The 17,946-nt window shown below is 33.7% G+C and overlaps 1 protein-coding gene across 3 annotated transcripts; it reads right to left on the reverse strand.

Moving 5' to 3' along the window:
* Positions 1 to 365: 365 nt before the first annotated feature.
* On the reverse strand, positions 366 to 11,795 carry LOC113871183. 3 transcript variants are annotated; one of them, XM_027508106.1, is made up of 10 exons: positions 11,598 to 11,795; positions 9,302 to 9,677; positions 7,581 to 9,112; positions 6,528 to 7,499; positions 6,272 to 6,396; positions 4,244 to 5,980; positions 3,807 to 3,855; positions 3,476 to 3,723; positions 2,908 to 3,009; positions 366 to 1,405 (listed from the first exon to the last, which is right to left on the reverse strand). In XM_027508106.1, exons 2-10 carry the CDS (start codon positions 9,492 to 9,494, stop codon positions 1,171 to 1,173), a joined length of 5,193 nt encoding a protein of 1,730 aa, XP_027363907.1. In that variant the 5' UTR covers positions 9,495 to 9,677; positions 11,598 to 11,795; the 3' UTR covers positions 366 to 1,170. The 3 variants fall into 3 exon arrangements, with proteins under 3 accessions (XP_027363907.1, XP_027363899.1, XP_027363892.1); XM_027508098.1 differs by adding an exon at positions 10,702 to 10,766 and having other exon boundaries at positions 6,528 to 9,112; XM_027508091.1 differs by having other exon boundaries at positions 6,528 to 9,112.
* Positions 11,796 to 17,946: the final 6,151 nt, after the last annotated feature.

Here is a 17,946-nt window from a genome sequence, read left to right on the forward strand (position 1 = left end):
TGACTCAAACAATTATAGGATGTTTAGTTCAGCTTACATCCAGAAAAAAAAAAAAAAAAAAAAAAAAGTTTTTCATAAGCTCTCTCAAGAAGCTGAAAAGAAATAAGCAATTGTTTCAACAAAATAAGTTGAACCAAACATATATATATATATATAGCAACTAAGCAAACAGATAATTTAAGGAAATGAGGCAAATCACAAATAGATAACGTAGACCGTTTCTCTATAAGCCAATTCCCAATATTAACCAGGTATATATTTGAGTCCTGGAACTCAGAAGCATTACAGCTTCCGAAACCACTATTCATTATTAAAATAAACTTACTAAAAACAAACATGTCAAATTCTTTAACTATAATACATGGCCAGCAAATATCAAGTAAATTGCAAAGAAACCAACATGATAGTCAAAAGCATCTTCCATTATTCAGAAGCTTAGTTGCCCAATAAGTACATCATTCACAACATCCAGAATTATTCAAAATGAAAAAAGCTTGCCAACATTAATGAGGAATACTTTCAATTGATATCCAATGGCTAAATTAACATCCGCAAGACAATTTTCTGTATGACATCAATTAAGCTTAAAATTTTAGTACCAATTTATATCCAAGACTATTGAAGAAATAATAATCAGGAGTATTAAATGGAGATTTTATATAGCTACAAATTAAGTATAGTCAATTGTCAATACTATTTAAATGCCAAAAGTAAAACAAGTTCACTTTTTTAGAGGTCCTACACTAGCTGATGGTTGTCTCATAACATCCCCTGCCAAAGGGGTTTTGCAATGGGAAGGACAGGAAAAGCATACAGAAAATGACTTGATGTTGGGAGAAACAAAATGATTTTGCTAAACCAAGCCAAATGGTATGGCTAAACCTTAATAGACTGCATATAATTTTGCTATATACAAATGGCTTGGAACCTGAAAATCAAAAGGGATAACTAGATTGAAAAGATCTACACGTACATACACATATATATTGCAAAGATCTACAGCCTCCAGTGGTTGAGGAGGCAATCTAGTACCATTCTTCTCCTACATTGCCAGTTGTAAGGCTCTATGGCGATGAAGTGCAATAATAGAAGTTGAAAGAAAAGGACCAGAAACAGGAGGTTGCAGGAGTCGATTGACCAAAAAAGATAGAAAAATGAATTAAATAATTATCAAAGTGAAAGACATTGTACCCTGTCTGGAAGATTCCTAGGCAATGGAACTGCAGTAACATATTTCATTGGGACTGGTTTCTGAGCATTTGTATTTGCATCAGAGGATGATGAGGTCTCTGCCCCATCATTTTGTCCCCGTCCATGGAACTTGGCAAATCGATTGATGACAGAAAATCTTTCTAAATCCTGATATTCCACTCTCAAGTCCAAAACTGAGGCTTTACTCTCCAATCTGCATCACAAAGATGAAATGGTATAAAATAAGTACAAGAAAATTGTCACTGTCATGTAAAGATAGATGAAGGCATTGGAATGAATATAACATAATTATAGTAGCAGTAGCAGGCAACCTAATTAGAAGGGAAACATGAATAAGGTCAATTTTTCCACATGCACTACATATGAGCTATGGGAAATTGAAAATACTATCATTCATTACCATGCCAAATTAAATTCTTAATAGGTAAACAGAAAAAGTGCAGAGGGGATTACTACCAGAAAGATTGAGCAAATTTATTTGGTAACAAGGTGCATGAACATTAGATACAAAGAGAAATAGACATGGAATTGTACATGACTCAACCTACTGCAAAAATTGCAAACCTTATTACATGAGTGACACAGAAGAATCACTATCAATGAAAGAAACCTCACTAAATACATTACAGACAGTTCCAATGAGGTTTTCTCAGCTTCCAAAATCACAGTTGTTTCAAAAAGGATTATACAAAGTGGTATAATTGATGAATTCACATTTTGTCAATATTTTACTTATCTTTTTCATAGATTTTTAATAGAAAAATGAAGTTAGAAAATGTAAATACCATAAAAATCTCAATTATGCCAATTATTCTAGCTTTCTTGATTTTAGTTCAATTTACATTGATTTTGTAATTATCTTTGGCAATTTTGCTCACTAGAATAATTGTGCAGGAATTTTTGGATAAAATCTATGAATAATCTTCCACCCTCCATCCCTAGCTTCTTGCTTCTTTATTTTTTAATTTTCTTCAAGATATAGTCCTTGACCTGGTGTACACATCTTCCATTTAATAATACTTATTCTGTAAACTAATATCATTCTTCCTTTCAACAAATTGGTATGAAGGATTTCACATTCTCAGTTCATTGATATTCTCACATATACATATACCAATTTGATGTCTCTGTTGCATCTAAAATATCCTACTATCCTAGTTGGAGGATTATACAAATTCTTCTTCTATCAAGAAACCACTTACCCAACTCTTTATAATTAATCACCTATTTCAGTTTAACAGTTGAAAAGAGCCATAATAGTAACATCGGAAGTAAAAACCTTTTTTCCCATTATAAACATTCGATTGCATCCAAACAAATAGTATGCAAAACTTAACCTATTTCAGGCAACCTATGCAAGCAAAGGAAAGTCTATATCTCTATCAATCAGTAGTTGAGTCAATTGAACATATAAGGCCTATTTACAAAAGCAAAAGGAAAGTAACCAACCAAGACCAAATCCCTATTACAACAACTTAAATTATCCAAATACCACACAAAAAGAAATGAAAAGACAAATCTATGTCAACCTTAAATCTTTCAAATACCAAAGCACCAGTTCATATTTGCATTCATATAGACAGATGAGCCTGCATATGAAATTTGTTACTCGTACAGACTAGACACAATTTGTTAAACCCACAAAGAAAATAAAATAATGAATATAAAGTATAAAACTAAATACTATGATAGTACCTCAATATATCATCTTCCAGTTTCCTTGCTCTACCAACAAAGTCCATAACTTTCAATAAGTAATGATCAATTTTATTGGATGATTTACACGTCTCAGGCAGTCTACAGAACATATAACTAAAAAATGTTAATTGTTACATTAAGCAGAGTGTAATACAGAGGAGGAATTGTTTATACTAGTGTAAGACTTAACATTCAATGACTTTATATTAGAATGTGATTTATCGATTCAACTGTTGAATTGTAACTATTCATTACCATGTTTGTCTCAACTGTCAAATCTTATAAAAAAACTGTACAATAAGAACAAAATCAAATAGTTCTTATTTTCATATATTTCAGAGGCATATATCATGTAATCTTGATTTATATCCATTAAGTGCTAAATAATTTGGGCAAAACGCAATATTTTACATATACAATCTCTATCGTAAGGAACTTCCAAACTGATGATGAATTTTGGATAAATTATCAAATAAATGTTACAAGTGATTTTGACTTGCACAAATGTGATCGTGGACCCGTTATATATACATGTGTGTGCATATAAAGAAAAAAACAATCTTACAGGTTTTTGCTGCCAGGAGGCAAAAGTGTACCACATCCAGACCATGAGATTGAACTGCAAGCTTCTCCTAATGCTAATCTGGCAACAGAGTAGACCACACTGTCATGATGCAACTTCACATCTGCAACGAGAACTGATGCTGGAGGAGGGCCAAGTAGTTGCTGCATAAGCTGTGTAGTCACTACAAGTCTTCTTTTTGACTTCAACACTGATGACAAATCTTCAACTACGTCTGCATTGTCTTCAACCTAAAATTATAGAGTAAAAGTGAACTTATTAATTATAGAATTATAGATTCATGATCAGAGAATGATTTAAATCATAAACAAACCTTTTCAATCAATCTATTTGCACTTTGGGCCCAGTCTAATTCTGCCGCACTGCCAAATAATAAGAAATTTAAGTTGTTAGAAAACATTTTTATCATGTGTTTATATTTATGTAACAGTTACTGTAATTAGGGGATTTGATTGATTATCTGTACTCGTTTTTGTGATAATAAATACACAAGTGTGCAGTCATCTGTGACACAACATTCATACACTTTTCTCTATATACAAGTTAGAGGAGAACAAATACTTAACATATTGGCAAACATTAAACAATATTAAAAATCACTGAAACAGTGGCAACACAAGATATTTTTCTTTCAAACAATTGAAATAACATAATTTAATATCAACTTGATGACTCAAGATATCTTTCCTATGTGAACAATAGCAATAACAAAAAAATAAGCACATTAAATCATTTAGTTTTGTCAGTCACCTGATATCTCGAAGCCTTCCAGAACCCTGTAACAGCTCTTTATGCCACGGTAGGAGTTCAGATGTGGCACTTTTACGTTTCTTTGCTCTCATAATAGGCAAGTCAGGTTCAACAGCAGGAGTCAAAAATTGAGAATCTACATGCTCACTTGCAACTGAAGCAGGCATTGGACTTTGCCTAGCATTACTTAGTTGAGCTTCACTGACACCATTAAGTTGCTCTGTAGAATTATGAAAACGCACACTATCTGACTGGTTTGGTAAAATGAAAGGCTGGTCCATAATCTTAGAAACATTCATCTTCCGTATATCATACATTGGCAACATCTTACCATTTTTAAAAGATCCATATCGCTCAAACCATGATGGTGCCATCTGAGGATTTACCAGAGAATGATCACTTTTAATAGAAACAGTTTTATTACTGTCAGCAACATTAACAGCATTTTTCTGACCATAACCAACCACCTCCTGAGAAGATGCATTGGTGTTCTGTTCCTGTCCATTATGTAGCTTTGTTGAAAAGTTTGGCATGCTAGGATCTGGTGATGGCATGGAATTATTACCAGACCCATCTTTGACCGTATTATCATATCCATATGACAACTGTTGACCATGGTTGCAATCCACCAGCTGTTCATCCACCACATTATCAGAAACTTTCAATCTCTTGACATCCCGATTACTGGGATCAGTCTCCACATTTCTCATGGATTGAACTTGATCCAACAAGGAGAAATTACTATTCAAAACAATGTTTGGTCTTAAAGACCGGCCAAAAGCTTCAATATCTCTGGAGTTAGTAGCTGAGCTCAGTTGAGATGTATCAGACACACATTTCCCAACAGGTTCCTTCAGGTGTAATGCACCTGCAGCTTCAGCAGTAACAACACTCTCAGGCAATGTCTGCTGCATCGAGCTTTCTTTAAGCAAATTTCCTACAGAACTATTGGAGTATGCAGAACAAGGACCAATACTAGAAAGATCAATACCATCTTTCTCCGAACTCTCATCACGTGGCTTCTGTGAGCCAGTTGCCATTTCACAATCATTAATTTGTTGGGGCAGGGATATAAACTTTGAACTTGAAGAATTAGGATGTTGCTTGCTAGAAACACTGGTCCATACATTGTGTATAACTTTTGAAGGAGTGACAGCCTCTGCTGCAAAATTTTGGATGGCAGGATCTCCCAGACGATTTTGGTCTATACCATTCAGCTGGGACATGTGCTGAGCAGAAGCCAAGTCAGATTCACCAGTTTGAGCTCCTTCACAATACTCATCTGTCTGATTCAAGGAAGCAGTGAAAGTTGCATTAGCAGATTGAGTATTTGCTATTTGTCCACCAAGATTTGCCAAATTCGGATTCTGAGTATGGATCCTGGAGAAAGGAAAACCAGGTGTAAAACCCTGTGGAATGATTCCCTGCACACTGTATTGTGAGGCCTTATCATATATTTGTCCATTGGGACTAGAAATATTATTCCTAAGTTCCCCATGAGACAACTCTTGAGAAGGAAAAGCCAGATCAGTACCCAACCAGGTCTGGCCCTTATCCCTTGTCTCAGACACCTGCAATGTAGTACTAGTATGATCTGTCTCTGATGAGCCATGAGAAGATACCAGAGGAAACCGTTGAGTAGGAGGAGCCAATTGTAAACTAAATCCCTGAGACAAAGAACTGTGATTCTGCTGAGGATGTACAGCACATCCATCAGAAGATTCAGTTTCAGGCACCCTGGAAGATAAATGGCAGTTAGAAAGGCAAGTGTTTGTTGCATTGCCATACCACCTAGACTGATCCACTTAATGAAAAATCTCAGGAATATTTTGACAATGATAGTTTTTGAAAAATTGAAGCAAACAGTTGAACTAGGGTCATCATGTAAGTCATACAAGTATATAATAGGAAAAGGAGAGGTAAAGCAAGAATCAGCATTCAGCACCAATAAGACCAGAAGGATCACATGATAGCACTAATTCATATGTTTAAAACTAAAGCATGAAGAAAGTTTTCAAATTCAACTACCTGGGTGAAGCAGTCTTCTGTGAGGCATAATTCCCAACACTTCTATCCATCGAGGTTAACATTTTTGACACATGACCAGGAAATATGCTTTTTGAAGCATTATTATCCAAGCTTTGTGAGTCAATCTGAAAATTAGGTGCATGCTTCAGTTACATTGTAAAGGATATAAACAACTTCAGATTCTAAGCCAAAAAAATTTCAGTAATCAACAGGAATACTTGAATAGAAGTGTACAACAAGGTAACTTACAAATTACCTTATTCATATCATTATAATTGCTATACTTTGACTGTCCAGGATAGCTTTGGTTTTGACCTTTAAGTCCTCCAAAGGGTTGATGGGACATAGGCTGTGAATTTATGATGTGTTTGTTTCCGTAAGATTCCACTTCAGCACCCAGATCCCCCATTGGGTGAAACTGAAATTTACGAGTTACTGGAGGTCTTCTATTTCCCTGCCCAGATAACTTTGGACTATGCAAATCATTACTGTCAAAACTGGTATTTTCTCTCATACCACCAGCTCTAGGATGGGAAGGATTAGAGCCAAGACCATCTGCTGATTTTTCAGTTTTGCTAGAGTTCCCCAAATCATGTGTCTCGCCTTCTAACTTTCCATTCTTTGATGATTCCAAGACTAAAGGGTTTCTCTCCATATGCTGCTGATACCTCACTGGACTTTCATTTCTTCTATAGCTGCCTACCAACTCAGCATCTCTCCATACATCAACATTAGGGAGCTGCTTGCTACTTTGCCTGCTGACCCATCCAGCGCTTGAATTTGATAATGCAGCAATACCATTCATACCAGAATCTTCCTCACAAACCTGCATATTACCTGCAGACTTTACATGCTCCATTCCAATAGATGAATTAGTATTAGAATCAGGCTCCCACATTGCAGGAACCTGACCCATCTCTTCATGGACTACTTTATCATTATGGGACTTCAATGAATTTTCATGTTCATGGGTTTTGAAAGTAGAACTCTGATCAAATGGGGGTGATTTCATAACATCCCATCCATTAGATTTACTGAAATGATCATTACTACTATTACATGATAAGATGGTCTGTTGATTTTTCTCTAAACCTGAAGAGTTAGTAGCATTTCCATACATATTACCCCCTTCCACAAGTTGTTTTTGCTGAGGACTGCAATCTAACCATTTGCCTCTATCTAAAAACTGTGGAATTGACCTCCAAGAATTGTTCTGTAACCTGTCATGCTGTTCATGTTTAGTATCAGGACCTGACTGATGAAATCCAGAAATACCAGAATAATTTTCAGTAGTATTCAACCTACTAACATCATCAGGCCGAATAAATGGTCTTGAATTTATATTAGATGCTGACTGCAAGCTACTGTCAGTCCAAACTGATTGCTGTTTGCTGCTATCAGTTGTTGAAGGCTGCTCATTTCCAGACGAACGTCCCATATTCCGGAAACTTAGACCAGTCCACTCCTCCTGTATGCCCATGTCACTACTAGAAGTTTCTGCAACAGCAGACTGCACTAGTGCACTCCAACTCCCACTCTGAACAGATGGAAGTCCACCAACACTATCAGTACCATCCAGCATACTGAAACCACCTATATTCCTGCCAAATCCATCCCACAGGTTGTCATCTGAGCCAAACAAAATCTTCTCTTCGGTGGGATCTAGGGTGGCCATATTCTGTGAAGGAGGAGCCTGCATCAGCATCTTGTCCTGTGACATCTCTAAAGATCCAGCTAGTTCTTGCCTCCCATGAAAATCTTGCAATGGAACAATTCTTTGCTCAGAATTCACGTGCTGCAAGTTCTCCATATTCATTCCACTGTTTACACCATGAGCAGAAGAACCAAACATACTTTTTCCTTGAATATCCTGCCTTGAAACTGGAGTCCCATCATTTGTGTTAATTTGGTCTGAAAATGCAGTATATTGATGAGCAGAAAGTGAAGTATCACCGGATGATACGTGTTGTAGCACAGGTTTGTCCCCATGAACATGAGAATACTGATGTGGGATAGAAATCTGAGGCACTGCAGCCTTATCTGCTTGAACATGAGAATACAGGTTAGGAGTACCTCTTGAACCAGAAATTGGAACCCCATAAAGAGACTGATCACCCTGATTCGTAACCAAACCAATCAGGCGTAATGCCTGTCCTTGTTCAGGGGATAACATAAGTCCATTAGAAGATCCATGCAGAACTGGAGACACACCACGCTGGAGCCAATTAGCATTGGTTGGCATAACTTCAGGCTGCCACATAAGGTTAGATGCCTCATTGACAGGAATGCCACTGACAAGAGGTGTAGAATGGCTGGCAACTGCCTGTTTAGAAATGGATGGAGTTGGAGTCATAGAATTCTGTTGCTTTGCTTCTAGTTGATGAAATTGTTGCTGCCTCTGAAGTTCCTGCATCTGGTTAAGAACTGCTTGCTGCTGTAATAGATGCATTTCATTTAATCCTGACTGCTGTCTAAGTAAAGGTTGAAGCATTCCACTATGACGACCACTTATTTGCTGTTGACCTCCAAAAAAATCAAAATTGACAGGAGATTCAGCAGCAGCATTCCTAGCCAAGTTTTTCTTATAAAGTTCAAGACTCCCTTGTGACTCTAGCACCGGCATTCCTCTTGATAAGTTATGCCAATCAGATTCCGTATCCACTCCCAAAATGTTAGCATCATTCTGCCTGGTCTGGAAAACTTCTTGTCCCTGCACATAGCCATTCACAGTTGTTTGTTGATTTGGCAGCTGATTTCTGCCAGACTCAGGCCTCAAACTACTCTGAGATAGGTTCAACCCATATCGCAAATGTGGAGACCCAGCATGTCCCTGCTCTGAATCTTTGTGCCAGGAAAGGAAGTATGATTATTAATTAATAAAGACAACCCCAAATCATGTAACAAAATTAAATTCAACATCACAGTTTAATTATTAAAACCAATATAAATGTATAAAAAAAGGATAAATACAGGTTAAAACTTATCCATACAGGATTTTAAAAACTTTTAAAAAGTTTACAGAACTTTTACCTGATTGTTGTTGATTAAAATTCTTCAGATTGGAAATAAAAGGCACACCAGTTGGTCTCTGGTTACCAGCCCACAAATTGTTGCCAAGTCCTGGCCAGTTCCCATCAACCACCTGAGAATGATATTGTCCCTGGGACAAGTTCTCTTGACCAAAAAAATTATGGACCCTATCTCCTACTTCGTTTCCAGGCATAGATAATCCAGCCCACAAATTTTCAGCAGACAACTATTTATAAGAACGCTTAGTAGATAAAGCTAAAATATTTGACAAACTACATAGAATGACGATGAAGAAAGGTCTCTCTAAGCATGATGCTATCCCAAAACACACCTCTGAGCAACTACCATTTAACCCTTGAAATTATTCAAAAAATCCCTGCAAGTAAAAATCCATTTGGTGTCAATGGGGAACTATTAATCAAATGCATCATGTCACTTGTAGTATTAGTTTTTTATGACACAACAAATAAATCTTATTAATGCACAATAAAGCACATATAAGCTTTTGCACAACAGTGACATCCAAACATGTCTTACAAGCAAGCAATATGAGGTACAAAATTAGTTTTTCAAAAAGAATCCCACAGCAATGTTTTTATTTTGCAAACCATATACGTAGCTTCTGCTTGGAAATGGATGTTGCTCTAGTGGGTATTCTGCCTTATCAACTATTATTTATACTGATATCCCACCAGTATTTAACTATTTCTGCAACTTACGATCCTTAAGACAGTTGATAAATACATCACATTTGCAGTAACAGGCAGTTATTCTTCAAATAGAAAATCAAAGCTGCAATTCATTGCAAACTCATAACCAGTTAACAGGCCAGAGTATCCAAAAACTTCAAATCATCCGAAGTCACAAAATTTTCTCCTTTTGGACTGCATGTACACATACACATTAACTGTAGGTATAAAAAGACATTCACCAAAAGCATCCATCATCACTGTTCATACCTATCTGATTAATATGGCATCCAAGAGCATAGAATTTTTATCACAAAACCTTTTTCTTTTAACAACTAGCTTCTTCCTAACTAGATTATATAATTTGTTTACACCAATCAGATTGTTAGTACAAGAAAATGTAAAAGATAGGATAGAAGTTTATATGTTCAGCATATCAGTTCTCTCTCCAAGCTGTCCTGAAGGCATAATTTTTCTTTCCACTTATGTTAAGTAAACAGACATACAAATTAGTTTTACATCCATATCCCAATATTCAAATTTATGTGTGTGTGTAAAACAGTTTCATAATTTATTCATTTCATCTAAAGATGCCAATGACTACAGGGTGCACTATGGGTAGAAGTCACCATGACTTTACTTGGCCATGTTTCCAGACTTAGTTGAAGATAAAGCAAGCCAATAACCCAATAGAAGTATGATAAATCATACAATTATCAATAGGTCCATGTAATCACTTTATATCATTGTGTATTGACCGAGCCATCCTCAGTAAACTAAAAAACAGAGAATAAACCAACTAGAACAAGCAAGAATTGATTTTTTTAAACTAATATTGTCTTGAAAGAACTTAGTTTTTAACCCTACTTTCTAAGTTGAATCAATATAGTAGCGAGCGACAATGTCTAAGAAGAGAGAGAGAGACAACGAAGGATTTTTAAGGCTCCACCTCCGAATTTGTTATTTCAAAATTTTCAATTTGAGCGCGGAAAAAAATGCCCGATAAATATCCCATAGAATTTTCAAAACTTATACATAAGTTAAGCCCAAAAAATATAAAACATTTTTTTCACAAACACGGTATTTCAAACTCTCCCCCCACCCCCAAAAATCCCCCAAGAATTCCACATCCAAGCAGAGCCTTATCTTCAATAATTAACAAATAATAGAAAACCTTGAAGAAGAATTAACTAATCAAGTGCCCAAAACTAGAATCTAATAAAAAACGAACAAGTCACCAAAACCGAATTTAATTTCCATTTAACTATTCGTTTCGGTTTTTCTAGAAATGGGAGGAAGCAAAAAACATAAACACTCAATCACAATTCTTCTCCCACCAGCTCCACCAGCAACTGAGCTCAAACCAAAACCGAAAACGCACATTGGCGACGATAACACACAAGATCGGAAGCAAGTGTGCAATTCCATTTCCCAATAAGTATTTGAATCGGCGACACCGCACAAAACAACTGCATGAGGTCCCAGGATTGCACACGCGCATAGATTTGGCTCGTTTCTTTCATTTTCTTTCCATAAACTGAGGTTTTCTAGAGAGAGAAAGAGGGAGCTAGGGTTTTTAAATAAAGAAAGAGAGGGCGTGAACTCACAGTGACATTGAGAAGGGTCCATTGAAGCACGAAGCTGATCCTCCTCGAAACGCGAGCGTTTTAGGGTTTGCAGCGGGGAGGGAAGGGGAGCGTTTGAGCTCGGACAGATACAAGAGTGATCGAAACAGTGAGTGAAATTTTCAACGAACAAGAGAGGCCCAGGTTCGGAGAGAGAAGCTCGGTGCTTCGGATCCGAGGCTGAGCCGTTTCTCGCAATTCGGGAAGCGTTTCAAAGGCGAAGAGGGTGTGAGAAGAGTTGTTGAGGGTAAAGTGGGACAATGAAAAGTCAGGTCACTATCCAATTGGCTTGCACCAGGTGGCATTGATACACGTGGGGCCTGCATTTCCCCTTCTTTTAACCGCTATTATTCTTCATTTTCTAACCTAACTGCAATGTGTAGTAAATTTTGTGCGTTTTTTTTTTTTTCAAAATCATTAATAAATTTGAGTTGGCAAATGCTATAATGCGTTAAGGAAAAAAAAAAAGGTTTTTCGATAAAAAAATGTAATTAATAAACATCTCATATTTTATTCCTTAAGTTATATATTCAGTATTTTATAATATATATATATATATAAGTAAAAATTAAAAATCTTCCGTATAAATTTAAAAACTCTTATATTGAATTTAAATTTTTTATTTAATTTATACATATCGTTAGATGTAAATTAAATAAAAGGCTCAAATCAAGTATAAAAACTTTTAAATTTAAACTAATGTGAAAAAATCCTACTCTTATATATATAGAGAAACATTATCTCACAAAAGTTGATAGAAAGATTATTATAATTTTGTGTTAATATTAAAAAAAGATTAATTGATAAATTAGTCTATAAACTTTTTTTATTTTGCTTTAATTTTTTTATTAGTTTCTTTGTCTGTTAAATGTATTCTAAATTAATTTTTTTCCATTAAACATAACTAATAGTATTACTAAAAATATTATAAAAAGAAGTTCATAAAAATGGCATTCAAAAATAATAGATAAAGAGTATTGACCGCAATAAAAGAAATAAAAAGAGTTCATTATAAGATAATATTATTTGATAGGTAAGTGTATTCGTCGAGAAGTAATAAAAAATTTTTAAACAAAATTATTGAATTATTATACCATAAGGATTGTTTTCCAATTAATAAAAAAATTTTAATTCAATTATTTAAGCTTAAAAGATATGAAATTAATTAAAACAAAAATTTATAAAATCAATTATAAAATTAAGAATAAAGAATATAATTCACATTATGGTTGAACTTATCGGATAGAAACCTAGAGCATATGAATTTTTTATTCAATCATTTATATTATTTTTCTGTTTAATTCTAAGTTCAATTTCTTTGTGATTATTAATTATTCATACAATTACTATCAATATCTAATTGTTATGAAATATTAATATTCTTTTCTCTAAAGTAACATCCACAATAGTCATGTAAGATATTAATTCAAGAAAGCTTAAAGTACTTATAAACTTGTTAATTTAATAATGATTAGAAGAGAAAATTTGGTTTAGTTCACATAATCTTTTGTCTCGTCTTATCCTATACATCTATTAACTAATTAAGGTATGGTCGTCCCATATAATTAATTAGGATTATACAATTATACGCAATAAGATAAACATTAATCACAAATGGAACTTAAACATAGATTCAACCTTTAAAATCACATAAATTCATAAACAAAAGTTTCCATAACTCTAGCTATGAACTTAGTTATTCATGTTAAATGAAAAAACTAAAACAATCATAAACAAAGTCATAAAGAAAAATAAACTAGAATGAGATGAATTTTTAATCTTCAAGTACGGTCTCTCGAAGTTCTAAGTCCCATCAAGAATATACTAAAGATTTTATGCAAGGAAAGACGAGATGAGAAGTGTATCAAAGAGTAAAAGATAAGATGTCTCAATTGGGTACCTAAGGTATCTCTTTAATAGAGTTTGAAAATCCTAAAACTCTTCGTAATTGGGCTTCCCATAAATAAGTATGGCCTCATGCTTGTTGAACGGGTTTGGGGGTGCTAAATATTGTGAAACTATGATTTTTTTATCAATTTGGGTCTAAAACACACCAAAAATGCACTTATGATCTTTTTATACTAAACTGCATAATTAACATATAAATCAATATAAAGTCTAAATAAAATAAAGGTCAAACTTATATATATATATATATATATATATAGGTTGTAAAGATGGCCTAAATATAGACTTATCAAGTGTTTTAAGTAGAAAATAACATATTAGATAATTTAAAAATGTAAAATATGTTTTCTTTTTCATTCTTATCCAAATATATTGAAAAGTCTTATACAAAATTATAAACATAGTATACTCTCGTTAAATTAATATTATAGATTAGTAAGAATTTCAAAAATTTTATCAAAATAAAATAAAATTAAAAATAACAATTTAATTAGCATAATAATTATTATTAATATGTTAAAATTAGTTGAATGTGTATATAAATACATATAACAAATTGCCTATATACAATTATTAATATCAATTTTATTAAATTATTCAGTGAAATCATTCACATAGAAAAAATAACATACATAATTATAAGAATTAAAACTTAATATCACTTAAATCACTCATAATTATTATGAATTAGATTTGACCATCCATTTTTTAATTAAGCTTCAAATAAGTTATATCCAATCCAATAAATTTCCATTGTAAATTGGCTATTAACCTTAGCTTCTAAAACATAACTTGGTGGTTTTTCTAGCAATGCCTTCGACATAAAACTTTACAAGTAGAACCTTGCATAAAAAATGATCACATTAACTAATCAAATAAAAAAAATCATATTAATTAATCAAATACATGAAATATTGTGAAATAAGATGCATGAGAAATTTACAAAAAATCATTTAAAAATGGGCTAACTTTTTTTGAAATAAATGAAGAAGTTGTTATCTTACTCTTTATCTACGTTCTCTTCTTTAATTTCATCTACAACACTCATGACTCGACCATCTGGTTTGATAAGCTCTCTAAAATCAATAATTTAAAAACACAAATGTACAAGCATTACAACAACACAATGATGATAAAAGAATTTTTTTAGAGAATTTAGAAAGAGACAAGAAAATCTCTCAAACATTTAAAGAAAGAAAATATAAATATAAGAAAATTTCTAAAATGAATATTTGAAAAAAATAAAATAAGATATCAAAATTAGCCTCCATAACATTTATTTATAAACTTTAGAGTTGTGTGGACGTTGGAATGCTAAAATAGGCGTTGGAACACTTTTGGATCCTTCTTGCAGCATTCTACAAATAAATAGTAGTGTTGCAATGTTGTAGACTAGTGTTAGAATGTGCAACATCTTTAGGTTACTCATTCTTTTGTCCTTCTTACTATCAAGATATTTAATCTTTGTCATATTTCATATAAAGATTTTCACCACAAATTCATAATCCTCATGTAAAACAATTATAATCACCCACTATTATAAAGACGATAAAACTAACAAAAATATTTTCACTTGAGATTGACAAACAATTCCTGTCAACTTTTTCAAATATAAAACCAATCAAATTGTCACGACTACATTTACTATCAAACATATGGGTAAAGAAAAACATCTTCATGCCATTGACAGACATAGCTCATCTGAAAAATAGAAGATAGTTAACATGCATAACATGTTATCATCCATATTATAAACAAAAATCCAACCAACATATCCTTGCTTGATCAATAAACATATGTAATATGTATGTATATATACAGAACAAAGAGCAAGAAAGATCCTAGAAAAAAACCAACCAGAAGTGAGTCCAGAAACACAGAGAGTAGTTCACAAAGCAATCACAATGAATATTTACAATGATAGAAATTGACAAGAAATTCTCGTTCTAACAAGCAAGATAGTCCTACGTAGAATTCACTCAATAAAATAGATAGACATATAAACTCTTAAACAAGTGCATGAACGTAATGTATGTTGCTCGCATTTTTACACTCCCTCTTATTCCATCATCCTTCTAGTCAAGACAGTCAAGGGACCTCATTCCTTACTATAATAAGCATAAAGTTATCATTAGTCCATTTTTAATCCACAACATGAGGCATCTTTCAAGAATGGGCCTGTCATGACCCTAGTAATGGGTGTCCATTTTAGGATTAGCGAGGCCTTGCTGGCTACGTGACCTAGCTGAGGTGAACTACTCCACGTCATTAGGTCATCCCCCTCACTGCCCCTAAGGTTACCTAAAGACAAGCATTCTGCAGCTGTGCCACACTGTTGCCGTAACCCTTTCCTCCTTCTCCATGTATATAATGCATGGTGAATGATCAAATTGGCTCATCATTCTATACTAAGTTATATATATACTATTTTTATAACCACAGTCATAGCAAAACAAGATTAATGTCTAAACTATAACATCAGAGTTTCAGGTGTGTAAGCAAACAAGATAATCCCTAATGGAGGTTTATTCCAAATCTTCCTTGGTTCAGCTTTGGTCACACTTTCATTAATCCATTTTAAGGACATTGGGTTGTTCTATTTTATTAAGTTTATCCTTAGGTGTTACTGAACTATCTAATTGAAGTAAGAAGGGAGGGTTAGATCTGGTTTCCAAGGGAGAATTACTTGACTAATAATTTCTTGGTCATTCTCAATTCTCTCTGTAAGATTTATAGTTCAGCTATAGTTTACTAAATTGAATTGAAATGCATAGGTGTAGCCTCATCATTTTTCATTTCTTTATTAAATTTCCACACACACCACAAACAATTTTTTTAAAGATTCAAGTAAACTTATTCATTTCTAGCAGCACAACACGCATGTTTTGTGATTATCATGCATTAAGAAAAGTACTCAACCGTTTAAATGAAATGTGCATTAAGAGCATAACAGATTGTAATTAGAATTGTATTAATCACAGAATATAAAATTATGGAGTAAATTTAGGCTGTGGAGAAATTTTCCTTGCAGCTAACATAACAAATTCTCAACAGTAGTACGTACAGGATACAAGTATGAAATTAACTTGAAAAGTTGGGGCTTGAGCATAATTCTGCCATTGTGAGTGAAGAATCCTTACTCCAAAATAGTTATATCAACAAGTAAAGAGAGAAGCAAAAGATCTTATTAATATGCAAGGCTTTCCAGTCAAATCAGACTTTACGTTTCACAACACCAAATATAACAAATAATAAGTATATAATCATTAATAAAAAATGAAACACCACATGTTGTAGTCCATATATGCAAGTTCAATAGAATGCTGGTAGAAACAAATATGTTTGTAACTATGGTGGTATTGTAGGGTGCTATGTAAGGTGTCATAGTTCAACACATTAAAATAATAAGGTTAGAATTGTGAACATGTAAAGCCACTTTTGTTGACTTTGTATAGTCAATATTGTTGGTTTTGTTTTCGGTGGAAGAAGTAAATGAAAGGAAGCTATGAAGTGGGCTATGGATTAGGTGCATGTACATCCAACTCATATTGAAGAAAAAAAATGATGCATGTTGTTTGGTGGCATCTGAAGGCACTGGAACAATCCTTGCCTATAAATACTTGCATCCTCCATCAGTTTTATGTATCCCATCATCCAACACAATCGAGTGTAATTTCATAGTGAGTAAAAAAAAAATACATAGAAAGAAAAATACAGAGAGATAAAATAGTTTTCTTCTGTGAGGTTCTCCTAGTGAGTGAGTTTTTCCTATTTTTCAAGAGAGAGTGTCATTGTTCTCTCCTTGTAAATTGAAGAAAAAAATTGTAATATTTCTTTCACTTAGTAAAAATATTTCTCTAGTCTTGCCCGTGGTTTTTTCCTTATCTGTTGAGGGTTTTCCACATAAAATTATTGAGTTTCAATTCCTCTTTTCTCATCTCTATTTTAGCTGTGTGATATTACTTAGTTACTCTAGTACCTAACAGTGGTATCAGAGACAATGGTTCGGTAGGATATTCTTAGTATGCTTTGTGGTTGCAGCTTAGTCTGATCTTCCATATCAGAAAAGATTAATTCCTTGTTGTTGGAGAATCATCCATTGGTTGTTAACGCTGGGGTACTATTCACGATTACTATTCACAGCGCAGTTGTATACTTTTGCAGTGATTGTTAACGTGTACTGGAATTATTCTGGTGCGCGGTAAAAATATACAATACTATTCACGTATACTGTACTATTTACGGTGAAATTGTGTAAACCGGTTTAGTTAAAAAAAAATGGCGGCGAAATTTGAGATTGAGAAATTCAGTGAGAGTAACTTCTCCCTGTGGAAATTGAAGATAAAGGCAATTTTGAGAAAGGAAAATTGTTCAGCAGCAATTGAAGGTAGACTCGCTGACATTACCGATGAAAAATGGAAAA

Source organism: Abrus precatorius, unplaced genomic scaffold (assembly GCF_003935025.1).
Source record: "Abrus precatorius isolate BTA unplaced genomic scaffold, Abrus_2018 Scaffold10, whole genome shotgun sequence".
NCBI lineage: Eukaryota > Viridiplantae > Streptophyta > Magnoliopsida > Fabales > Fabaceae > Abrus > Abrus precatorius.

Excerpts from the sequence above, each read along its gene's own strand:
- LOC113871183 (XM_027508091.1), bottom strand. The coding sequence starts at position 9,494 with ATGCCTGGAAACGAAGTAGGAGATAGGGTCCATAATTTTTTTGGTCAA. Across the intron at positions 9,113-9,301 it reads TTTTAATCAACAACAATCAG|ATTCAGAGCAGGGACATGCT; the intron begins GTAAAAGTTCTG and ends CCTGGCACAAAG. Across the intron at positions 3,010-3,475 it reads CCTCCTGGCAGCAAAAACCT|ACTGCCTGAGACGTGTAAAT; the intron begins GTAAGATTGTTT and ends TATGTTCTGTAG.